Raw genomic sequence first — 27,320 nt, 5'->3', positions numbered from 1 at the left:
GTAAATCAGCATATTTTCAATCTGCAGAAGTTTTTGTCAGCCTAGATCTTCTCATCACTGCAGTACAACAATGCAATGAAAAAAAACCTATTTACAGATTGAAAATAAACTTTTTCACAAGTCGGGCACAATCTAACCTCATGGGATCAACAACCAACACACTCTTCTTTAAAATGAGATGGGGACAAACATTTTGCCCTTTTCCCATTGATCTTAGTCTGACCACATTGCCCTTCTTCCAATTTCCTGTCCTTTTACATCATACAACTCATTTCTTTCAATGGAGATACATGTTAACTATAACTTTTTTGTTTTAATTGTTAATCTTTTTTTTTGTTTATAGCTGATGAAGGCCTCATGGCCCAAATGTGTTTTTACTTGGTCCAGCAGGGATTCCTGCATGCATGTTTATTATATTTTCTATACAGTCTTTAACTCCTGTAGCAGTAAATTTTTTTTTCAGGTCAAGAAAAACAAATTCTTCTTCTTCTGCTAGCCAGCTTTATTGCTGCTGAGCTGTGAGCTCTTTTGCAGACTGTGCCAAGGAAAAAAAGTGTGCTGTTTTCTTCAGTTGTTCAGTACTGCCGTACAGGGTGTTGGTTATGTTGGGCTGTAGTGGAAGTAGGGTCTGCCTAAGGAGGGTTAGGAAGGGGCATTTAAAGAGGATATGGTTTACGGTTTCATAAGGGTGGGCACAGTGTCTGCAAAGGGGTAGTTGTGTGGAGTTTATTTTGTTCAGATGGTAATTTAATAGAGGTGTGTGTCCTGTTCTTAGTTGGAAAATTGAAGATTGTTCTTTGAGGGGGAGGAAGTAAATACTGTCCAGTTTGTTAGGCATAGTCATTTTTTTGTACATGACTCTGCTTGTGTTTCCTGATGCCCATTGGTTGAGCCACTCCTCTTTGTGATTGTTGACTAACATTGACCTTAGGGTGAGGTAGTTAACAGGTTTATCTGGTTGTTCCACAGATGAACCTGCCTTTGATAGCTTATCTGCCTTTTCATTTCCCATGACGCCAATGTGTCCAGGGATCCACTGTAGTGTGATATTGATATTTAATTATGAGATCATCTGATGGATTATCATAATTAGTGTTGTCAACTCTCTTGGGCTGTTTAAGGTGCTGCTGTTAAGTGCTTGCAGAGTGGATTGGGAGTCTGTAAAGACAACAATATCTGATGGTGATTGCACTCCTTCATATAATTTGTTTTCCACTGTCTGGAGTGCTATGGTAATTGCCTCAATTTCGGCTTGAAAGTTTGAGCAGTAATCGCCACAGGGTGCACTTATTTCAAAGTGTTTATTTTTAGGGGAGACCAGAAAGGCACCAAGACCAGCATTGATGGTGGCTTTGAAAGCCGATTTGTCGGTAGATATATATAAACAAATAAATTAACACAATTTAATTTGATATTCACAAGCAAATTTTATAAATATGAGAGAATGCAATAATATAATTGTCTCTTATTTAATGAATGTCTTCAAACTGTAATATGATTAATTATGGTCACTTACTTTTTTGGTGTACTGTAGGTGTGATCTGGAAATTGAAATAACAAGAAATTAGTAAGGCTTAATATAAACATGTATAGGCAACATGACAAAGATTTTGAACTGTAAAACCTTGGGTATTTTCTTCAGCTACAAACTTTTCAGTTACTTATAAACCTTTGTATTATTAAAGTTCAGAAAAGAAAAAGATGTTAGATAATAACAAGATTTGGGATCCCGAGAGATCATACCTTCTAAAATATTCTTAAAATTTAATTTGTATTTATTTAGTTTTATTCATTTAATTTTTTTTAATAAGGGGGAAGGGGGGGGGGGTAGTTGAGTAGAAAGCTGAAACAGGTACACACCCCACCTGAGTCCCTCATTTGTATACTTGTTGTTGATTTATACATCTTTTAACTGTTTATATAGTAAAATTGTTAAGTAAAACAAACATTTTACTAATTAAATTATTAATAAAAATTGTGTAATTTGAAAAAAAAGTGCTTCTCCTTCCTCTCTGATGGGTTAGGGTTGGTCAAAGTGATTATTATGATTATATAATCTCTCTCACACACAAACATAATTACAATTGCTACTATCACGACACTCATTTTTGTTCACAGTAAAGAGAGGGAAAGTCATGTGGAAACACAATAACAAGTATCCCCCTCATTTCCATAAATAATATTAATATATGCATCTGAGTCCTGGACCCTATATTCTCGCCACCTCAAAAAGTTAAACTCCTTCCACCTACGCTGTCTAAGGAGTATACATATCCATAAGGTGCGCTGCTTGGACTACATACCAGACACAGAAATCTTAGAGCTGTCCAACATGAACAGTATCAATGCGACAGTAAAAAGGTCCCAACTTCGATGGGCAGGACATGTAGTCAGCATGCCACTCAATCGCCTTCCCAAACGTCTTCTGTATGGGGAGTTATGTGCAGGAAAGCGATCCCAGGGAGGACAATACAAGAGCTATAAAGACACTCTCAAGAGCTCCTTCAAGGAATGCGATATCGACTTTCACAGCTGGGAAGCACTAGTTCTTGATCGCTCTTCATGGCGTGAAGCTGTGAGTCTTGGAGTCTCGAGATTTGAAGCAAGAAGAATGCCCAGGGTGAAAGAGCGCCGAACCAACAAAATGCTGAGAGAAGAAGCAGGTCTGACCAAATCTACCCATGCCACGTATGCAGCTGGCTTTTTAAAGTAAGGATTGGACTTTACAGTCATCTTGAAGTCCATAGGAAATGAGAAATGTGCTCTTTTTTGATTACGAAGGAGGAGCTATATTAATATTAATAATTCCTATCTTCTTATCTTATATAATACAGACGTTACTTCAAAAAAGAAGATGATTACGTCCTACGCGTCATGCATTTAGTCATGCATTTTAACCAATGACTTAAATTCTGCCAAGTCAATGGTTTTCCTGGCTAGCTCAGGCAACCCATTCCATGCTCTAATAGCACTAGGAAAGAAGGAGTATTTGTACAAATTTGTCCTAGCATATGGGACGAGGAATGTGCCTTTATCTTTGTGTCTTTCAGAGTATTTTATTAAATTTTGTTTTTGTATTTGAAGATTATGGTTCAGTGTTTTATGTATGATTGCTACGTTTACTTTTGAGTCTTCTGTCCTGAAGGCTTTCTAAATTTAGTGATTTTACTAAGGGTGTTACTCTGGTTAAATGTGAATATTCGTTTGTTATGAATCTCACTGCAATATTTTGTGTCTATTCCAGTTTCTTAATGTTTTTTTCTTGAGTTGAGGGGTCCCAAACAGAGGATGCATATTCTGTTATTGGCCTAACCAAGGTTAAATAACATTTTAGTTTTATGTTCTTATTTGATTTATAGAAATTTCTTTTAATAAACCCTAATGCTTTGTTTGATTTTTTTATAGTTTCATCAATATGTGGATTCCATGTCAGTTTTTCATTTATTATAACACCTAGGTATTTTGCGTTTTTAGTCTGTTACTGCTTTGCCATGAATAAGATAAGTGGAATTAATTTGTTTTAGTTTTTTTGTTACTCTTAATCACTGACATTTTTCTGGGTGGAAAGACATGCTCCAATTTGATTCCCATTTCTGTAATTCATCTAATTCTCTTTGTAAAATATATGTTTCTTGTGTTGCTTTTATTATTTTATATATTATGCAATCGTCTGCAAATAATCTGACTTTTGTTCCTGAGGTAATGCAATTTGGTAAATCATTTATGTAAATTAAAAATAGTAGTGGACCTAAGACTGTTCCTTGAGGTACACCTGAGTTTACTGTTATTGGTGTTGATTTAGAGCCATTTATTATTACAGTTTGTTCTCTCCCTATCAGAAAATCTTTAATCCACTGATGCAATGGACCATTAATGCCGAAATATTTAATTTTTTAAGCAAACTATGGTGGTGAACTTTGTCAAAAGCCTTGGAAAAATCTAGTAAGATAGCATCTATTTGTTCACTATTATCTAAACCTTTTGAAAAGTCATCAACTAGTCCTATTAGTTGTGTTTCACATGATCTATATTTCCTAAAGCCATGTTGGTATGGGGTGAGGACATTATGTCTGTCTAAATGGTTTATGATGTTGCTACATATTATGTGTTCTAGGATTTTACATGTGATGCTGGTAAGTGATACTGGTCTGTAGTTTCCTGGGTCAGATTTTTCTCCTTTTTTAAATAGGGGGGTGACATTAGCTTCTTTCCAGTCCTTTGGTACTCTGCCCTGGTTAAGCGATGCCTGAAATAGTATTTTGAACACTGGGGCTAGCTCATTGCTTAGTTCTTTCAGTAATCTAGCTGGAATACCATCAGGTCCAGAAGCTTTATTTGGTTTGGTGTTGGCTAATAGTTTTTGGATACCATTTTCTTGTACTACTATATCTTCTATGTTGTCTACTTGGTTCAAATTCAGTAATATGTCTTTGTCTCCTGAGGCTGAGAATGCTGATGCAAAGTATTTGTTTAGGATGTTTGCTTTAGTTTCATTATAATTATGTATTATGTTATGTTCATCTTTTAATGGCGCTATGCCTGTTGTTTCCATTTTCTTAGACTTAATGTATGACCATAGGTTTTTGTTGTTATCTTTAAATTTTACATTGTTAATGTATTCACTCTGGACTCTGCAGCTGTCTGCTTACTTTTTGGGTTAGGTGTTTAATTTTTATATACGTTTTGTAAACTCTTTCTGCCTTAGTTGCTTTAAATTTTCTATATAGTTTTTCCTTCTGTTTACAAAGCTTCTTTAGTCTATTATTAAACCAGCATTTATTTATTTTGTTTAATGTGTATTTAGTTGGTATATGATTTTCTATAATTTTTTAAAGATGGTTTTTATTGAAATTCCAGAGGTCATTGACTGGTTGGTTAATGTCTTTTTCTAATTAGAATGTTTGTTGAAAGTTTAATGCAGCTTGGTGTTAGGTTACATTTATTCCAGAGTAAGATTTTTCTTTTGGGTTTCGTATTGGCTACTGCTTTTATCTGACTGTGTATTTTTATGATCTCATGGTCTGATAGACCAGAGATAATATAATCAACTACTAATCCAGGTCTGTTGGTTAAGAAGAGATCTAATGTGTTGTTTAATCTAGTTGGCTTTTTAATGATTTGATCTAACTAAACTTAGGTTGTGTTATGTTTCTATGAAAAGCTCATTTATGTCCTTAAGGTTTCAGTGTTTATCTATGGTTAGTGTACTGTTTTCCAATTTATATCAGGTAGGTTGAAATCACCCATAATCCAAAAAACTGCATTTTTATTTGTCTCTTTAAGTGTAGTAAACTGATTACATAGTTCCTGCATGTATTCTAAACTAGAATTTGGTGGTCTGTAAATACAGCCTATTATTAGGGATGTTGAGGTGGTATTAATTTTACAAAATGTTGATTCTATATTTTTTTAATTGGGTAAGGTAATTTCTTCTGCTATAAGAGTGTTTTTTTTATTGCTAAAAGAACACCTCCATGATTATCAGCCCTATCTTTTCTAAAAATTTCATAATTACTATTGAAAATTTCTGCATTATAAATTTCAGGGTGTAGCCAAGTTTCTGTTCCTGCAATTATGTCTGGTTGCTCACATTCTAATAAAATTTCTAAGTCTGCTGTTTTATTCCTAATACTTTGAAAATGTATTACTAAGGTTTTTAGGTATTTTGGTATTGCTTCTTTAGTAGGTTTGTTTAGTGAGGCTGTTGTATTCCTAGATTTCTTTATCTCTTGTAGATCTGCTCCACATGCTATAGTATACATTTTTATTGAAACAGAAGAAGTGATAAAATATAAGAATAAGTTTATAATGTCTACAAGTTATATTTTTCTTCCTCTTTATTCTCAATTTTTCATATCCAAGTTCAGATTAGTAATCCTATAACTGAGATGAACAATGCAGCGGTTTCCAGATAAGGCAGTTCTCCGTATAGTAATAGATTCTATAGAGATCTAATTATTTAAATAAATGGTATAATTTGACCCCCTTCTCCAATCCTCAATGCTCTAAACCATACTACTATTTTTTGTTGGGGGGGGGGGGGTGGATAAGCGCAATTAAAAAAATGCTGATCACTCCTTTGAATCCTGGTTCTGACAGTGACTATAGATATAGATCTATTTATTAGTTTGTGTCTGGGTAATTATTTATCTTAAGACATGATCTTTTCCCTATGTAATTCTAAACCAACAGCTGCTTATTTACTACTGGTATATTCACCATCTCTGATCATGGCAGAGGGACAACTCCTTTTGCTTATACCCTTCAATTCTGTGCTTTTTTTCTCCCAACAGTTGGAATATATACCAATCTTGAAGAGTTTCATGTCCTACTTCCCTGTTTCAAAGTATCTTAGGTTTGGAGGACTTGCTGCTTACCTGCCCACTATTAGATCACCACACAATATATTTTGCGGAACTTAACCCTGTGGTATTTAGTGTAGATGCAAGCACAATTAAGCCAGCCAAGTCATCTACTGCTGATAAAAGTTACTGGATGTCTCATCATCCTATGGCATATCCTGCTCTTCCCTGGACTTCCACATTAGTGCTTTTATACTGCCACCTTATTTTCAAAAGAAAAATAATCTTAATTGACCACCGGCAGATAATGGTTATATGCTTGCCCTGGATGTGGCAAAATATGTAGGTCAAAGCTGCAGTTGCGTAGCCACAAGAAATACTGCATTCCTCAATAATCTTTGGACTGGAAGACAAGCCTACCTATTATTTTCAAAACCTGCCTAAAGTATCAGAGGTGGAATAAATTATATCCTCTACTGTTTCCAGGAGTTGGCCAATAATAATGATCACTTAAAAAGTATAATAAGATTTGAGGATGGCTGCCTAGGCACGTGGTATGTGTGCTGGACTGTCATTGAGACTTCTCGATGATCCCATGTTCATACCCTGCCAGCTGCCATCCTCCATCGACCTGCAGGAGGTTAAATAAGAAGTATTAAATTATCTTAAATCACTAGCGCATCCAGAACTATGGAGTGGGGGGGGGGGGCGATTTTTTTTCAAACCCTAACCCTGGCACCCAGTAAACCCTAACCCTATACATGAATGTGCGTACAGCATATATATATATATATATATAAGAATTAAAAAAAAAAAGCAGTGTTTCTCAACCTTCGGCGAAAAAAAAAACAGTCATGTTGAGGCCTTTCTCTTGCAAGCTTGGGGGTCTGGGGGAACGCTGTATGCTTCTCCAGTGAGGTTCGGGGCGAAGCCCCGCCGCCAAAATCGTTTTCTTGCATTCTTCACTGAAGAAAAGTATTCTCCTGACATCTACAGCACATTATTCATCAATGGAGTTCGACTCCAAAAGCGTTTTCTTCCAATCTTCACTGCAGAAACGCATTCTCCTGACATCTACAGCTCATTACTCATCAGTGGAGTTTGGGGCGAAGCCCCGACGACATAAGTGTTTTCTTGCATTCTTCACTGAAGAAACGCATTCTCCTGACCTAAAGCTCCCTATTAAAAAAGGACCTATTGAATAGTGTTGTAAACTATTCTAATATGAATTTATAGGCCCTTAATACATTGCAAATAAAACCAATTTGTTCCTTGAAAAGATAAAATACCCCACATATTTAGATTAAAGCTTTGAGGATCGCCGCCGAAGAAAAAATTATTTGATAAATAATATTCAATATAATTCAAGCGTAAATTGTGAGTTATAGTCCCAAATTTATGTAACTAGAAGATATCAGTTGGGGAAAGGTTGGAAAAGGCGACTAGGAAATAATTGTTTTGGTTTAGAACTCATCTCAATCGTGACTCTTGTACTGAAAAGTTTCGTTTTAATTTTAACTTTTCCAAAGCAAAGTCTTTCTTAAAATAATTATGATAAATTCATGTGAAATTACATAAACTCTGTCTGGAAAGGGGAGGGGGGATAGAGTGAAATAGATTAATCCTCGCTCCTTTTTATAATTTCTGCTTATGATTGCATTTGGCATTAAAGAATAGAGGTGGTGCGAAGAATTTAATTTATAGCATATATAAATTATATCAGTGACAGATTTTTTTTATTTTGTAATTTCTTAACTATAATACAAAAAGAAAAGGTATTTGTTTGTCGATTGGGGGGGGGGGGGGGGGGGGGAGGCGATTACATGTATCGCCCCTCCCACCTGGTACAAACCTTTTTCATTTTATATTTAATAATCATAAAATTTGAGATTAGTGTGTGGTGCGACATAATATGCAATGGATTCACATATCAATACATAGTTTATATTATATAGATATTCAACTAATTGTGTTCACAAACTATGACTTCTCCATAAAAATAGGACCGCCCCCCCCCCCCCCCCCCCCCACTAAGAGGGTTAGAGTGGGGAGGGCAGTACAGGCAATCGCATACCCCCTACCCCACCGAATCGGACAAAATACCAGAAGGGGAGAGACATAAAAGGGGAGAGACATGATATAAAATTTATATATTAATTCAACTAATTTTGTTCACAAACTATGATTTGTCCATAAAAGTAGGACTGTCCCCCCCCCACCCCCTCAAAGGGCTTAGGTGGGAAGGGCAGTAGAGGTATTCGCTCCCCCCCCCCCCAATCGGTCAACAGGGGAACGACATAATATAAAGATCGGTTAAAATATCAATAACAAGTTTTAATCATATAGATATTTAATTGATTCTGTTAGCAAGTTGTGATTTCTACAAATAAATTGGACCGCCCCCCCCCCCCGACCCCACCAAATCGACCAAAATACTAGAACTTTTGAGTGGGGGGGGGCGGATTGATGTCATCGCCCCCTCCCGACCCCACCAAATCAGCCAATGTTAACATACTAGAGGGAAACATTCGAAACATGTAAAACATTTTAGCCCCCACTGTAAACAGTTGAATTGGTAGACTAATATAATTATATAAAGGAAGAGAAGATCTAGAATTTAGATTTAGTTTTCAACTTATAGATTCGACGGTAGAGATTACCGATTCGACTAGATTGTCACTAGATAGAGTGACTAGATCTAGATCTAGGACTCTCTACTAGTCTATACTCTATGACTATATTACTATATTGGTCTATATAGTTATAGATATATCTTAGATCTATATTATTATTATTATTATTATAATTATATGTAAATTATGTAGGCCTTATGATGATTAATGAATCATTAATGGCTTATTACTTATATACATGGACAATTGACTATCTGACCTAGAGATAGGCCTATATAATCTATATATTTATACTTACTTGATTTAGTATTAACCTTGCTGGTACTAGCAGAACTAGATTTTGATATTGGTAAATCCTCACTGTCATCCATTTGTTTTCTTTTAAATTATGATACTACACAGACTCTCAGACTCGATCAACAATTTAAATTCTCCAAGATTTAACAAGATCTATTCTAGATCTATAAATAAATATACTCTATCATACCTATAATTAATCTAGATTAGGTCTAGAGGAGAGCTAGATCTAGGATCTACTAGGATCTATCTAGATTCTAGAGGAGATGATTTTAAATTGATTAATCAAATCAATAATAAAATGATTTTTCCGATTCTATTTTGAAAATAAATTCTATGGAAAATCCATTAATTCGGGTAATTCCGAAATGTACAGTAACGGGGTTAAAAGTTGACAAATGTAATTTAATGATTTAATGAATGGACAGTCACAGACCAATATTATATCCTTCAGTCGTAGAACGACTATGGTTCATCTCGCACACTTAAGTGAGATGAAAGCCTGGGCATTGTTTATGGTCGGAACGTTGTCGCCCACACATCAGTCCCCCCCCCCTTCTCCGCGCAGCTGAATTTAAGTCATTGGTTAATATGCATGATTAAATGAATGACGCGTAGGACGTAATCATCTTCTTTTTTGAAGTAACGTCTGTATTATATAAGATATAAGCAGATGTGACCAAAGGAACGGAATACCCGATACAGTTTGGGATCAGTAGCGCCGCAGGCTCTGCCAGGCTGTAGCACGTTGTGCCACAATCTGCCTAAGGGTCACCAGCTCCTGATTTTTCCTCAGGGTTGTCTCCCGAAGCCTTTCCCGCGTTTGCCTTGGGTATAGCCGCAAGGCAGCGGAGGTTTGGATTCAGAGTTTTCCTTCTCCTAGATGGGTAGCCAAGGCTAACGAGCACCTCCTGCCCGAAGCTTACTGGTTTAGGCGCCAGTTGTTCGCCTTTGCCCCTTCTCCTGTCTGTGGTAACGGTTCCGAGTTCCGCCAGGCTCAGTATCTGAACCGCTCGTGAAGGCCAGGAGTTGGACTGGTTGTCAGAGGCTGTTTGAGAAGCATGCCATTGGAAGCATTTTATAGGTAACTAGCCATATGTTACCCGCGGCCCGCGGGTCTCAATATGCGTGTCACTGATATAGTACATTAGAATAGTTTGTGGGAAGCGTGGTCAAGAGGCTGGGTACGCTTGAGCTTGGCTTGGCCTGGCTACCTATGAAGGGGGCTCGAGGCTCGACACCCGACTCGAGTTGAGCTGTGTTTACTGAGCACCTATAAAGGCATCACGGAAACAAATGTGAATGGACCATAGTGCTCTGAGCATTCTGTACGCATGAAAGTAGCGCTATATAAAAGCTATAATAATAATTAGAAACAATTAAACAAAATAATAAAGTTATAAGTAAAGCGAATGCGTGAATGTAAAAATCGTTTGAAAAGTGCTATTAAAATAGCCAATCGACCAAATTCCATTTTTGTTACAAAAAGATTTGCTTGCATATATATTGAGATCTAGATCTAGTATAATATAGTTTTTGACCTAGATTAGGCTAAACTTAGATTCATTTGTTTAAATTAAGTAAAATAATCTACTTTCGCTAAACATTTTTGATCTATCATTTTAATAAGCTTATTAATTATTTTATGTTAGACCTAAAAACGCGTTAATGTAATTGTTTATATAACATAAGTTTAATTTTATGTAGCTCTAGATTTAGAATCTAAACAATTTGAACGCCACAGTGGTCTAGTCAATAAATAAAAACTTTGAGCCTATTGTAGTAAAAGACTATAAACACTGTGATGTGAGCTTGTGTCGACCTAGGTGTAATGTGTTGACCTAGATACATTAGCCGTGTTTCATTCATCATTTCGTAGCTAAGTTGCTAGAGGTCTAAATGTGCTGAAGTAAATCTGAAAGAAAAAAGTAAATTGAAAATAAAGACTTAAAATTAAACCGAATCGGTAACTGTAGGCTTAAATTAATGCTTTAAAAAAACACATTGGAAAGTAAATTGCATTATGTAGGCCTAAGTAGTTTATTAGTTTAATAATATGTCATTATAATGCTCGATATTATGACCTCTTTTATGGTGAGCTAAAAGGTGGTCGACGTAACAGAGGCGCCCCACGGAAACACTTCAAAGACCAGCTATTAAATTAGGCGTCAACTTAAAATTTCCTTGGCTGACATAGAAGAGAGCACCTGGCTGCATGCGGCACCGGAACGAGACAGTTGGAGGTCACTCACGAAGGCCGCGGGATACACATTTCAGACCAAAAGGAAATCTGCTGCCTAGGACAAACGCAGACGACGAAAAGAAAATCTAAATCGACCACCTGCAGACAATGGTAATATGCTTGTCTTGGATGTGGCAAAATATGTAGGTCACAGCTGGGGCTGCGCAGCCACGGGAAATACTGTATTCCTCACTAATCTTCGGACTCGAAGACAAGCCTTATATATATATATATATATATATATATATATATATATATATATATATATATATATATATATATATATATTATGACCTCTGACGTTAATTTCATTCGTATCACTACACGGCCCAAGTAATGGTGCCGCAAGTTACGGAAAAGTGTGTCAAGACGTTTAAAGCTATTGACATTTAGAACGAAAGATTTTATGTAAAAAATGTTTTGTTAACTCAAATTTGAAGGTTAGTGTGCATCAAATAATGAAATGAATAGACACGTATTTGTATTTTCATGTGCAAAATAACAAAATAATGTTTTCTTGAATGAGAGCTAATTTAGAGCTAGAGATTTTCATCTCTGCTGCACATGCGTGAGCTCTCGGTCTTGTCTCATCATTTAGACATGCTGACAGATGCATTCACAAATAGAGAAAACAACGGGATAAATATATCATACAGATTTGATGGTGGCCTATTCAACCCGAGGCGGCTTAAAGCAAAATCAAAAACAAATGCAGCAGTAATCAGAGACTTGCTATTTGCTGACGAATGTGCCCTAAATGCCTGCTCTGAAAACGATCTGCAGAGCATCGTCAGTGACTTCTCAAGAGCATGCTCAGACTTTGGCCTTACCATCAATACGAACAAGACTGAAGTCTTATATCTACCTGCTCCTGGGAAAGCCTACTCGGATCCAAGCATTACTATAAATGGACAGGATATAAACGCAGTGGACAAATTCACATATCTTGGCAGCACACTCTCCAGAAATGGAAAAATCGATAGTGAAATCGACCTGCGTATCGCCAAGGCCAGTGCATCCTATAGCAGACTGTCTACAAATGTCTGGAACAGACATGGTATCACCACAAACACCAAGCTAGGGGTCTATAGAGTCGTCATCCTCCCTACATTGCTCTATGTCTCAGAAACATGGATAGTGTACAGTTAACATGCAAAGAAACTAAACCACTTCCACATGACATGTCTGAGAAAAATACTAAATGTCAAATGGCAAGACGAAATACCAGATACAGAAGTCCTTCGTAGAGCGTGTCTGCAAAGCATCCACACAATCCTGATGCAGTCCCAGCTGCGATGGGCAGGTCACGTCTACAGAATGGAAGACCACCGCATCCCTAAACGACTCTTGTATGGCCAACTAAGCGAAGGAAAGCGCTTGCAAGGTGGGCAAAGAAAGCGCTTCATGGACACCCTCAAAGCTTCTCTGAAGGCGTTCAGCATAGACCCAGGCACCTGGGAGACAGAGGCACAAGACAGAGCATCATGGCGTCGCGCTGTGAAAACTGGCGCACAGGTTGCTGAGGAAAAAAGAACAACGCTGGCAGAAGAAAAACGCCAGAAAAGAAAAGCAAGACAAACGACACTAGCTCCAGCTGGAATAACCTGCCCAGTGTGCGGCCGAACATTCCGAGCTCACATAGGTCTCATGAGGAGGCATAAAACCCCAGTGCAAAGCCCTCAGCCCCCTGGATGACAACGTGGTCATCATCGAACCACGATGGACGAACTATATATATAGACACAGAATGTAAAAATGGCCTAGTTTTATAAGATACAATACTTGTATAGAGTTGGGCAACTTTTTTTTTTGAGGGTCTTAATTAAAACCATTACCACTTATCTTATCTTATATAATACAAACGTTACTTCAAAAAAGAAGATGAATACGTCCTACGCGTCACGCATTTAGTCACGCATATTAACCAATGACTTAAATTCAGCCAAGTCACTGGTTTTCCTGGCTAGCTTAGGCAACCCATTCCATGCTCTAATAGCACTAGGGAAGAAGGAGTGTTTGTACAAATTTGTCCTAGCATATGGGACAAGGAATGTGCCTTTATCTTTGTTTCTTTCAGAGTATTTTATTAAATTGTGTTTTTGTATTTGAAGATTATGGTTCAGTGTTTTATGTATGATTGCTACTTTACTTTTGAGTCTTCTGTACTGAAGGCTTTCTAAATTTAGTGATTTTACTAAAGGTGTTACTTTAGTCAAATGTGAATATTCGTTTGTTATGAATCTCACTGCTCTATTTTGTGTCTGTTCCAGTTTTTTAATGTTTTCTTGAGTTGAGGGGTCCCAAACGGAGGATGCATATTCTATTATTGGCCTAACCAAGGTTAAATAACATTTTAGTTTTATGTTCTTATTTGATTTATAGAAATTTCTTTTAATAAATCCTAATGCTTTCTTTGATTTTTGTGTAGTTTCATCAATATGTGGATTCCATGACAGTTTTTCATTTATTATAACACCTAGGTATTTTACGTTTTTAGTCTGTGTTACTGGTTTGCCATGAATAAGATAAGTGGAATTAATTTGTTTTAGTTTTTTTTGTTACTCTTAACAACTGACATTTTTCTGGGTGGAAAGACATGCTCCAATTTGATTCCCATTTCTGTAATTCATCTAATTCTCTTTGTAAAATATCTGTGTCTTGTGTTGTTTTTATTGTTCTATATATTATGCAATCGTCTGCAAATAATCTGACTTTTGTTCCTGAATGCAATTTGGTAAATCATTTATGTAAATTTAAAATAGTAGTGGACCCAAGACTGTTCCTTGACCTGAGTTTACTGTTGTCGGTGTTGATTTAGAGCCATTTATTATTACAGTTTGTTCTCTCCCTATCAGAAAATCTTTAATCCACTGATGCAGTGGACCATTGATGCCGAAATATTTTAATTTTTTAAGCAAACTATGGTGGTGAACTTTGTCAAAAGCCTTAGAAAAATCTAGTAAGATAGCATCTATTTGTTCAATATTATCTAAACCTTTTGAAAAATCATCAATTAGTCCTATTAGTTGTGTTTCACATGATCTATATTTCCTAAAGCCATGTTGGTATGGTGTGAGGACGTGACATTATGTTTGTCTAAGTGGTTTATGATGTTGCTACATATTATGTGTTCTAGGATTTTACATGTGATGCTGGTAAGTGATACTGGTCTGTAGTTTCCTGGGTCAGATTTTTCTCCTTTTTTAAATAGGGGGGTGACATTAGCTTCTTTCCATTCCTTTGGTACTCTGCCCTGGTTAAGTGAAGCCTGAAAGAGTATTTTGAACACTGGGGCTAGCTCATTGCTTAGTTCTTTCAGTAATCTAGCTGGAATACCATCAGGTCCAGAAGCTTTATTTGGTTTTGTGTTGGCTAATAGTTTTTGAATTCCATTTTCTTGTACTACTATATCTTCTATGTTGTTTACTTGGTTCAAATTCAGTAATATGTCTTTGTCTCCTGGGGCTGAGAATCCTGATGCAAAGTACTTGTTTAGGATGTTTGCTTTAGTTTCATTATCATTATGTATTATGTTATGTTCATCTTTTAATGGCGCTATGCCTGTTGTTTCCATTTTCTTAGACTTAATGTATGACCATAGGTTTTTATTGTTATCTTTAGATATTACATTGTTTATGTATTGACTCTGCAGCTGTCTGCTTTCTTTTTGGGTTAAGTGTTTAATTTTTATATACTTTTTGTAAACTCTTTCTGCATTAGTTTCTTTAAATTTTCTATATAGGTTTTCCTTCTGTTTACAAAGCTTCTTTAGTCTATTATTAAACCAGCATTTATTTATTTTGTTTGATGTGTATTTAGATCGTATATGATTTTCTATAATGCTTTTAAGATGGTTTTTAATGAAATTCCAGAGGTCATCGTCTGGTTGGTTAATGTCTTTTTCTAATTAGAATGTTTGTTGAAAGTTTAATGCAGCTTGGTGTAGTTGTGTTAGGTTACATTTATTCCAGAGTAAGATTTTTCTTTTGGGTTTTGTATTGGCTACTGCTTTTATATGACTGTGTATTTTTATAATCTCATGGTCTGATAGACCAGGGATAATTTCATAATCAACTACTAATCCAGGTCTGTTGGTTAAGAAGAGATCTAATGTGTTGTTTAATCTAGTTGGCTTCCGGCGTTAACCTATACAGTATACATAGATAATCTAAATTTAACTACATATACACTATATATCAGCACAGCTAGTTTATTACCCAAAAAATTAACCTTTAATTACCTTGTCATATCAATATATTAAATAGATCCAGTTCTAGCAGTTAGATTATGAGTCTAATTAGATGATGCCGGTATATCTAGAGCTAGCATATCTTTTTAGCTACTAAAATAAAATTAAAAAATAAAAACCCAAATCTGAGAGAAAACCCAAGATTTAAGATTATAATTTAAAACATTAACAAAGATGGCTGACCCGTGAAATCATTCAGAATTACCATAATTTCATCTTTACAAAGTTTCGTATAGTCTGTTAATCTTCGGATTCAAAGACATTAAGCCTTATTATTATTACTTTTACAATATTTGGTTAGTATATGTACTTTTGCTAGTAACCCTTGGTAGTTTAGGTATGAATCTAATAGATTCTAGACATTTTACTACGCCACTTGTCACTCACTTGTGTAATTTTTTATGAAATTATTTGGTTCTGGGAATTTCAAATCTATATTTAGAAAACGGGAATTTTATTCATTTTTAGACCGAAATAAGGCCTTATTATATATTATATGGTTATAGAACCTAGTAGATCTAATTCTAATGTATAGATCTAGTTCTAGATCGGTAAAAATTTCCATCGAAGGCCCCTAGTTTTTCATCTAGCATGACATAATCAAGTTATCAGCCATAAATAATAAGCCTATATTATATTATATCATATTTCAAAATTGAGATTTTATCAGAATCAGCATAGTCATAGTCATAAGTCAGTCATAGGCATATTAGTATAACTTTTAGTATAAGTATTACAAGGCATATTAGTAAAATAAAATAATATTACCATTTAAAAAGGCATTTTGATTTTCATTTGGTATTCTAGAATCTAGAATGCAAAGAACTGTCGCAATGCCAATGGATTCGCCTGATGCTTTTCCTAGTTATATACGTAGAACTCAAGAAAACACAGAATCCGAGAATGTCTCATTAGAACATCAGTAAGTATATTATAAGGCTCAGGTTACACTATAGTTACACTTACAGTGTACAGGTACCTTACTTTGATACAACTTAAAGTTAAACTTTAAAAAATTAAGGCTCAATGTATGCTACATTGTAGGCCGATGCCTATTATTGTAATGAAACTAATTTACTAATATAGACTACTTAATATATAAGTTAGAAAGATCTTTTTGTACATAGTTTTATGCCTTATTTATGTTTCTAAGTAAATTAAATATATAGAATAGTTGAATAGTCTATATCAGGGGTGGGCAAATTACGACCCATGGGCCACATGCCGCCCGCCAAAGTGTTTTATCTGGCCCGCGGACACCTAAGGAAATCACATTACATTTTTTACATTTTGATTCTTATCACTTACAATGAGAAGGCTAAAGAAACATTGTCTCTTAACCTCTTTCTAAAAAGTTCAAGACTTATTTGTATTCCTTGATTGTGGAATTTGAAAGCAAATTTTAAAATGTTAGTAACTTGGAACCAGTTTTCAATACCCTCAACTCACCATTTAATGACTCAGCTCCAGATGACATACCCACTTAGCAAATTATGACCTGAAAGAGAAGTTCAAGTCAGTTCTTTCGCGGGAGTTCATGGGTGCCAGAAGCTGTATATCCGCACTTTAAAAAACTTTGCTGCTAAACTTTCACATTATTTGGAACCACATTCATTTGTGAACAAGTTTTTTTTTTGTTGTGTTGTTTCAAAATTATCAAGTGTTAGAACAGATCAATGCTTATTGATGTGCAAAAAAAAAAAAAAAAAATCAAATATCATTTTCTGACTGTAATTTGACAGCAGTCACAATGATAACAACTAGTAAGCTAGTTACATTGTTCCGGAACTTTATTCACGAGAGTAAACAGTTATATACTTCACATTAAGTACAACTATATATTTGTGGTGAAATGTTGTAATGTAAACAGACGATAACAAAATTTAAAAAAAAAATCATTCGTAAAATTAGTTGCTAACTCTTGTTATAATTCCTCAATTGTGAGTGCAAAAATATATGTGGCCCCCCAGTCCCCAATTTTTTTTTAATGCTGCCCTCGGCAGAAAAATGTTGCCCACCCCTGGTCTATACATATAAATATATATTATAGTGATAGAATAGTAGTCATATATCATGAACCTTATTTGACCCACCACCTACCTACAGCAGTGCCCTCCCTCCTGAATATAGGGAAAAAAAACAGAAGGTGGCAAATTTAAAGAGCATTTATTTATTGATTCTAACATTATAAGTAACATAAATATATTTATAGGCCTACATATATATATATATATATTTCAAACTATTATTTAAAAAATGGTTGTTGGAGGAGATGTCTAGGGAAAAAATAAAGAACTTTGTTCATTTCACTGTTGGAATTGCAAAAGAGCTGTCACAATCAAGGAACCTTTCTATGTCAGACACCTGCTCAGCCACTTTGTTACATTGTAGGAAAATGGAGGCATTTTCCAGGTGTGCTTGGCCTTCAGCCTCAAGAGTCTTGGAATATGAGCCACTGGAAATAGAGATGTGATCTATTTGTATTACTAGGACCTCTACCAGACAGAACAGTTCTTCAAACAGGCGTACTAATGGAGCTTTTGTTGGCCTTCGAGTTTTGAGTCCATGACCCAACTCCTTATGACAATTACAAAAACATTTGTTAAGAAAATTATCTACTTTAAAGTTTGCTTATTGAGTTGATGCTTCACATCACTGGCTATTTCATCCATCCATCTTTGAATCAAAGAACTGCTTTGGAGTCTTGATGCATCACTGTGTAAATGACTTCTTGTAAATCTGGAATAAACAATTTTTCATCGACATTATTAAACTTTAGTTATTAAAAAAAAAAAATTCAAATTTTTAGCTTTGCTGTTTTTTTTTGTTTTTTTTTTAGTCTTAAATTGTTTGAATTGTGAAGTGTTTTTTAAATTGTTCATGAATATTTCTTAAGTACTTTTTTTTTTTTTTTGCTTGGATGATTGCTGTTTATATTTTCCTAAATCTGACACAGTTTCATATCTTCATTTAAAAATATTTTCATGCAAAATAGACACATTGACATACATTTATCTTGTGGTGACTTGATTAAACCTATGGAAAGATAATTTACTGCATACTGGCACTGGTAAATTTTTCTCTTGGTTGACAGTTTCTTCTTTCATCTCAGAACCTTCATAGTGCTCTTTTACCAGTTGATGACATTATAGACCAAGATCTAGTTTATGCAATAAAATGAACAAAAAATCTTGACATAAGAAATAGTTTGGTTATTTTGTAATTACATACAATAAAGATAGTCATTAATTAAGATACATCTTATTTATAGCATATGGAACATCTAATCTTTTGTAATATTAAGAAAAATGTATTTTATATTTTCTTACCAATATTATATTAAACAATATTATGATAAAACTATTTGCTTTTTATAGAATGTGGTATGATCATTTGGATTTCAGTAGGACTCATTATTTCCTTTAAATGCAAAAAAAAAAATGATTTTGATATTATTGAGTACGTTATTTTGACTTTTTAGCCCAACACCTTCACATTTACCTGTCCCTCAGTCTGATGAGCCATCTTTCTCCATTCCTTCCTGTCTTTTGCCTTAGTTAGAACCTCTTTCAATGGTAGGCCTGTCCATTCTTTGATGTTGTCTTCCCATTGCTTTCTCTGTCTACCTCTTCTTGTTTTCCTGGTATTCTTCCCTGAAGGAACGTCTCTGTGAGCCCTGAGGACATTGTGACATAGCCATTAAGTTTTTGTTTGCATTTTTTGACAGTGGTTAGCAGATCATCAATGGGCCCAATCGGCATTGTGATCCTGTTTCTAATCTCTTCATTAGTGATGCGGTCTTTATCTTACATCCTACGCCTGTCCTTAGGTCAATCTAGTCATGCATGTTAATCAATGACTTAAACTCTGCCAAGTTATTGGTTTTCCTGTCTGACTCAGGCAACGCATTTCATGCTCTAATAGCAATAGGGAAATAGTATTTGTACAAACTTGTGCCAGCAAATGGAACAAGAAATGAGCCTTTATCTTTGTGTCTTTGTGAGTATTTTTTAGGTTTTGTTTTTGTATTTAAAGATAATGGTTCTGTGTTTTATGTATAACTGTTTCTTTACTTTTTAGTCTTCTATCCTGAAAGGTCTTTAAAGTAAAGGATTTTACTAAAAGTGTTTACAAAGGTCTTTGTATTTGATACTTAGGATCCTTTTTTAGCATCTCAATTCCATTGCTAGAATCCTCCTCTCTAGTTCTGTCAACAATTATCTATATTTTATCATCTTGATGTTTTATATATAAGTACTTTTTACTTTTTGTTTATAATAATTCAATATCTTTTTATGCTATCATTAGAAATCTGATTATGACAGAGGAAGAATTATTGTCTGAGAAATATAAAATGGACTACCCCAAAAGAGGAACTGCTATTATAATAAATAATTCTAACTTCAAAAGGGAAACACAAAAGCCCAAAAGATATGGATCTGCCAAAGATGAAGTTTGCATGCATGAATTGTTGAGAAAACTTGCATTTCAAGACATTCGTGTGAAAACAGATAGAACTTGTGCACAGATGAAAGGAGATTTAAAAGCAGGTATTGTCTAACAGCAAACACATATGTTAAAACATTAATAATGATAAATTGTCCGTATATCACAATAAAGAGTTAAAGGATGATTACTGTATTAACCGACTATGGGTTTGTGATGTATCACTACTTTCACCATAATATATTAATTTTAAAAAATTTGTGAAGAAATAATTCTATAGACGACAAACTAGAAGGGATTTTAAAAAATCGTGAAGGGATAATTCTATAGATTACAAACAAGAAGTAATTTTGGACAAAAGAGCAGAAATTTTCACTTTGCATCAAAACATTAAAAAAAAAAAGGATTTTTAATGTGACTATTAAATTTGTTTCTAAGTCGCTTTTGATTTCAAAAGATAACCTTTCTTTTTGCTGTTTATTGCATCTCTCTTTATTGTGTTATAATTATAAGTTTTATCTTTCTTTTCTTTTTCATTGCTTCCTCTCAGACCCCACTATGGGAGCAAACACATCTCCCCCACACTCCAGCTGGCTAAGAGTAGCACAAATGAAACCTCTTTGTTGGTATCCGAAATATCATACATATTTGACTCTGACATAAGCTGCATACTACATCAAGAAGCCCGAACAAGACTCTGGCCCCAAAACCCTCCTATAGAAAAAAAACTATATAGAAAACTGTGGTTCATCTCAGATATAGGATTACTGATCTCAACCCTCCGACATGTAAAATGAAGAAGAAGAAGAAAAAAAAATTGATATAAAAATTTTTGGACTTTAAAAGAGTCACATATCTCAAAAAGCTTAGGGCCTTATCAAGTCAAAAATTCTAGTCTTGTTCCCACCTGCCCTCGAATGTCTTCGCAAAGATGTTAATAAATGAATGATCCCTAAAAAATATTTGTAGACATTACATTTTGTTTTGAAAAACATTTGTCTGAATCCTTGGTTAACTGTAAATCAGTTGCAGAAGTCAATCACAGCTCATATAGTTGCTTTGTCTGTGTGATACTTTCCTATGGGGAAGAAGGATATGTTTATGGAACAGATGATAAAATTTCTGTTGATGAACTTTTTGAGCCATTCAAGGGAAATAACTGTCAACAACTAGCTGGCAAACCTAAATTGTTTATTATTCAGGTATGTGACTAAATCATGTTCACTTTTACTGTATATAGTGCAAGATATTTAATTTTTTTTTTCTAAAACATATATTATTTTGTACAGTTCTATAATATATACAAAGTAGAATATCAATATAACAATTTTTGATCAGTTGCAAATAGTTACAAAATGTAATGTTTATATATGTTTGCTACCAACTTTTGGTTTCATGACTCAAACAATAAATCACCCTTAGCTAGGGTACACCTATAGTCCTCTACTGCTAAAAATAGCAAGTTTTTAAGGTATACACTTTTGTCTTTTTCTGATTAATAAACCCTGCTTATTTGTTATTTTACCAATTAACAAAACTGATTCATAGATTTTAAGAGATCTGCTTAGGACATTTTAAATTATTATTATCTAAAAGTTTTACTAGATGATATATATATATATATATATATATAATATATTCAGATGACTGAGATGTCTTTAAAAAATGTAAGTGTCTACGTATGTTTAACCCATCTCATGATAAATCCTATTTAAAGAGTGTCTTGGCTTTTTGCCCTTTTATGTCTATATAGCAATGTAGTAAGTTATGTCTTCTGAGACCTAGATCACCATATCCAGATGATGTAAAGTTCACTTGTTTTAGGCATCTTAATAAGTTTATTATGTGGTCAACGCGTGACTAGTCATCTGTACCATAGAACTAGATTTTTTAATATGTAGCCATATATAACTATGTCTTTACTTTGTTCAGCTGAGGTCAAGGACCTATTTAATGAAAATCACCATTTAAAAAAATTAAGTTGAAGCCTTATATATAAACTTTATTTTTTTTAAAAGGAGGGCGGGTTAAAGGCATGAAAAGAAATTTTCAAAAAAATATTAGATTATGTGTTTATTAGTTACAAAACACACAGATAGTGACTTCTGCCATCAATACGGAAGGAGTCTTGTCTTTAGTTTCAGCAGTCCTTTCCTAACCTAACCTTAGTACAGACCACTGACACACTTTTCCTTAATGCAGTTCTCTGGTAGCATGAAGGACAACTGTTAGTTCCAGACAGCTCAGACTCCTTTCTCTTGCTAATCACTTCTCAGCAGATGATTTGTATCAACATGATGTCTATCACTTGTGTTGAACAGTGTTATGGTGCACACCATAATCGTAGGTGTAGGAGCAGAGTTATAACAATAATTTAATATTCTGGGGCTAGTTGGGAAAAGTTTTAAAGCAAAATGACAATGAAAACAATACCACTTACTTCACCTATCAAAAATTAATTGACAAAATATTCACAGACTTAGAAAACTTCTTACATTATTGCTTAGGATTATATATTATGTGCCCCCTAAAATTAATTAATTATTAATACAGGGATGGGAAAATCCTATACATTTTATTAGGTATCCTGCAAAGTAATTTTTTAGCGCGCGCGCACACACACACACACACACAAACACAAACACACACACACAAACAAACAAACAAACAAACAAAAAGAATAATAAATAAATGTACAGGGTGGTCTTGTACTCTGTACCCTGTACTCTGCTATTAAGCTGAGGCTTTAATGAAAAAAGTCTGGTGGATTAGATGGCATTCAAATTAAACTTAAAATTAGACATACTGGAATTATTGTCATAGTTTAATTCGATTTATTTATTTAGAAAATAGCTAACCTGGCAACACAGAACATTTTTTTTTAATATTAACACTTGATGAGTACAGTGATTTCTTCTATTCACCACTGAGTTGCTTTATGAAATGTTGTTGAAGTATCCTCTAAGTCTTTTTATTCTACTTGTAAGTTATTTTAATTTGTATCACTTTTTTTGTTATTTGAGTCATACTTTTATAACTATTATAAACTGATTTTCTTCTTAGGCTTGCTGTGCTACAGATGTACAGTACAGAGAAGAAGCAGACGCAGCTAGGGAAAAGGAAGAAGAAGAAGAAGATATAGCTTTGATTAAAATTCCATCAGAAGCGGATTTTCTTACAGTGTATTCAGAAGTTCCAGGTAAGACCACAAAAAAACTTTGTTATATAGTATTTGACAGATATATTTCACCAAAACTTACTTCCAATGCTACTCCTAAACATTTAAAAGCATTATACATTTTTGGACTGCTGCATATTATCACAATAACAGCAGCAAATTGACAAAAACATGAAGATAGAACAATTGATGTTTAAATTATTCTCATCGACATAAAGGTTTCAATAATTGTTTATTTAGAGTTTCAGATATTCTTTTAGGTCAAACCCTGCCTACTAGCATCCCCTGCCATCCTTGACTGAGGATTGTTCCTGAAGAGGAAACTTTGGTGATGTTTGAGAGAAGCTGGGCCTATTCTTAGTCTGTACATTCTTTGTTTCTCAAACAGAAGAAGCCATATATTTAATTTTTGTATTACTAGCTACATACACTAAAGTTTCCTTGAAGTCTTTAAATTTATGAATTGCTTTCTCTGTTGGGTACATTTTTCATTTACTACTCTGATATTGTATATATTTGATAGTGCATTTATCCCTTCTCCCTAAGTCCTACTCAATCTTAGAGGCCAATCTTTAGCCACTGTCTTGGATGTTCTTACTTTTTTGGAATAGAATGATGTTTATTGACGTTTTGTGTGCCATTTTAAGTGGTAAATAGGTTGTCTGAACAAACTAATAATTTTACACAAATTAAGTCTCTTACTGACATGTATAAGATAAAATAATGTGTACATTATAGTAAGGGGAGAAGAATAAATAATATAATAATGATTAATAATAATAATAATAATACTAGTTAAGTTCCCTTTTCAGACCTTGTGATCTATGGGACAGATGATTTAAAGGTCATCTGTTTCTGTGGCCCACGTTTAGCAAGGGTGTTATGTGGCCAGCACAATGACCAACCACCTTTACTTTTCATCAACTGATGTCAGGTACCCTTGGCTGGGTGGACTCGAGGTGCCCTAAAGATCCAGAAAGTAAAAATCCCAGTCTTCACTCAAATTTGAACAAGGAACCCCTGGCTTGGAAGCCAAGTGCTTAACCACTCAGCCACCATGCCTCCCAATAACAATAATATAATTCATCTAAGTTAGCCAAAGAGAAGAGACGGCATTCAATTCAATATATAGAGATATTAATCTTATTGGTAAATATAAATGTCTTTTCTTTTGAAGGTCATTTTGGTTGGGAAAGTGATACGAAAAGATCCTGGTTTATTCAAAGTTTATCTGAAGCTTTCCTAGATGAATGGGAAAATAAAGATGTTCTTACAATCCTGACTCGAGTGCTGCAAAAAATGGACATCCATCTTGAGACTTTGAAAGGCAGCAGCAACAAAAGTATTCAGATTCCATGCATCACATCAATGCTGACAAAAAGTTGGTTCTTTAAATAGTTGTTTTGTGCAATAACTTTTGATTATGATGACATTAAAAAAATAAAATGTTCTAAAACTACTAAGTCTGTTACTGTTTGACACATTATTATAGGATTGCCAGATGGACTAATATATTATTTTCTGTTAACATGTTATCTGTTAATCTCAAAGAGAACATTGTTCATGTAGATATACAAAATATTTATACATCTGGCATATTTATAATTTTTTTTCAAACATTCTGCATATAGCAGAATAAGAATAGAAATAATAATAAAATGTATGCATTTAAAAAGCTTGTATCAACTCATTCTGTCTGTTTGTCTGTCTGGTAAAAAGTTTATACTTATTTCTCCCGCAACCAATCTTGGCTCAAGTTGAAATTTTGAACAATTATTTCTTGTACCTGACAAAACAAAAATAAATAAAAAAATTAACTTTTAACTATTGATAATTAATTATTTTGTTTGGCATTTGAACAAGGGAAAGAAATTTTACTTGACATATAAATGTATAAATTGAATTAGTCCCCTTTATATTGTGTGTATTCTGACAAATAGCTTTTGTTGTTTTGAGCTACTTTAATGTATCCAGTGATGAAGTATGCCCCTGTCCCAAGAGAAAACTTATCTTCAGTTTTCTAAAAAACCGATAATCAGGTTTCAGAGTGTAAACTTAAGTATCAAATAATTTTTTTTTAATTGAGATTTTTCTATATGGTAATTTGCCATCTTGAACATAAAAATCTTTTTTTTTTTTTGCTCAACAATAAGAGAAAACTTCTTCTTAGCAGGCTTTGAAAAACACATGCACTTCATAGAAAATGTATTACATTTTTCTTTATTAAGTTGAGTTGATGATTGGACCCTTGAAATTTCTTTAGTTACCCCTTCTCATTGATCAAGTTTAGCATACAGTTTCCCCCATTAGTATTGATTTGGTGGCATTTATCATAAAAAGCAAGTGAATTTTCTTCAACTAGAGAAAATATAAATATAAATACTTACTTTACAGAATCCAAAGTCTACTGTCATTTATATATAGTGAACATTAGGAAATGGGTCAATATACTGATCTTAACACCCTCATTTAACTAGTGCAATAGAATCTAGGGAACTTCACCTGCCTTATAAACCTTATATTTTAACAAGAACTTGATAACTAGCATAAAACTGTTAGTATGTTAATGTTATTGAAAATATGTTATCCCCTTTAAACAAAAAACTTTTAAATATAATTTAAAAATTTTTAAATATTTCAAAATGAATGCTGAGCAACACATTTGTAAACAGGAAATGCATGTATACACATATTTTGTATATTTTATTTGAATCTAAAGATGTACTGGTACTAAAAAATGTAATTTAAATGCCATATTTATATATGTATTAATAAATATTGATTTTAAGGTGAGAAAATTATGAAACTAGTAAAAAAAAAAAAATCAAGAAACATAGCAGCTTATTTTTTTTTTACCTTTTTTGTAGTTATGAATTGGAGATTCTGAGAGAGATTCTGTTATTGATAGTGCTCTATATTTCTTCTGTAAATTACATCTAAAAGCTTCAATCTCCTTCAGGGCAGATAAAGGTTTAAAGACAGTAGTCTGGCTCTATTTTATAACCATAACTCAGAATTCCAATGCTTTTTTGGTTTATCAATCATATGCATATTTTTTGTTACTGAAAATGATAGTTACTTATTTTTTTAATTTCTTTACTTTCTAACATACTTCAATTTGTTCTGGCATTGCTTGCAAACAGCTTGTAAGTCTATGTCCTTGTGCTATCCTTTATAATGTTTTTAATATGAGGCACTAAGTTGGTGGATTGATAGATCTATGTTTTTTTTTTAGCATGTTTTAAAAATCATGTCTTTGAATTGTATACTTTATATTTTTACAATATGCTAATATTAATTTTTTATTTTATGTATAATGATTTTTCTGATTTATAATATAATTAAATCTAAATATTTTGTTTCAAAATTAGTTTAAATATTAATTGAATTTACTTATATCTATTTTTTTTTTAAATAAATGATGGTCTTATCTTAAGGACTAGAATATTTTAGTAACTCCAGTGGCGGACTGAAAGGGTTAATGTGTGTGCGGCCTACTGACACACACGACTCAGGTCAATAACACAGGTCAAAGGCTGTTGAACAAGGGACATTACTGCTAGTGCATGCAAGTATGACCCGTGCTGTGGTAATTTGACCGAAAGCCTTAGGGTCGAGAGACAATGTGTAAAGAAAGGACAGTTGAGTCCAGGACAGCAAGGCCGTAAGGACAGTGTGGTACAAAAGGAGTCCTCGAGAATGTAGTTGTACGAGCTAGAGAGACTTGTAGTGTTTAGTTAGGCAGTTCTGTTGTGTAGCAAAGCATTTGAAGTTAGTGTAGCCAATTGTGTTTATTGGCTGTTATTGATGAATTTGTAATTAAACCGCCACATTGTTTATTGAAACTCTTGTCGTCAAGTTCTTGTGTTAGATGTGCTGTGTTGTGTTTAGCAGTGTTTGCAGAAGGCCTGATTGAGAAAATCGTAACAATATATATTTTTTTATAGTTAATAAATTGTCATTGATGTCATCA

General features: G+C 34.0%; 2 protein-coding genes across 15 annotated transcripts in view; one reads left to right on the top strand and one right to left on the bottom strand.

The window, feature by feature from the left end:
- LOC106060605 (caspase-7-like) overlaps nucleotides 1–16,048 on the bottom strand; it is a 26,712-nt gene extending 10,664 nt beyond the window's left edge. For 2 of the 11 annotated variants that reach the window (XM_056020383.1, XM_056020385.1), the window contains exons 1-3: nucleotides 15,715–15,816; nucleotides 11,074–11,147; nucleotides 1,517–1,541 (exon numbers count right to left, since the gene is read on the bottom strand). In XM_056020383.1, coding sequence (XP_055876358.1) covers nucleotides 1,517–1,541; nucleotides 11,074–11,104 — 56 coding nt within the window. In that variant the 5' untranslated portion in view covers nucleotides 11,105–11,147; nucleotides 15,715–15,816. The other 9 variants (XM_013218552.2, XM_013218553.2, XM_056020384.1 and 6 more) reach the window with 8 other exon arrangements.
- LOC106060606 (caspase-3-like) lies at nucleotides 10,017–27,320 on the top strand. 4 transcript variants are annotated; one of them, XM_013218555.2, is made up of 6 exons: nucleotides 10,017–10,316; nucleotides 16,531–16,645; nucleotides 20,032–20,273; nucleotides 21,196–21,371; nucleotides 23,233–23,368; nucleotides 24,525–27,320. In XM_013218555.2, exons 2-6 carry the CDS (start codon nucleotides 16,539–16,541, stop codon nucleotides 24,743–24,745), a joined length of 882 nt encoding a protein of 293 aa, XP_013074009.2. In that variant the 5' UTR covers nucleotides 10,017–10,316; nucleotides 16,531–16,538; the 3' UTR covers nucleotides 24,746–27,320. The 4 variants fall into 4 exon arrangements, with proteins under 4 accessions (XP_013074009.2, XP_013074010.2, XP_013074008.2 ...); XM_013218556.2 differs by lacking the exon at nucleotides 10,017–10,316 and adding an exon at nucleotides 15,881–16,019; XM_013218554.2 differs by lacking the exon at nucleotides 10,017–10,316 and adding an exon at nucleotides 16,170–16,274.

This window comes from Biomphalaria glabrata, chromosome 2 (assembly GCF_947242115.1).
Source record: "Biomphalaria glabrata chromosome 2, xgBioGlab47.1, whole genome shotgun sequence".
NCBI lineage: Eukaryota > Metazoa > Mollusca > Gastropoda > Planorbidae > Biomphalaria > Biomphalaria glabrata.
This window is presented reverse-complemented; position numbering and strand designations above follow the sequence as displayed.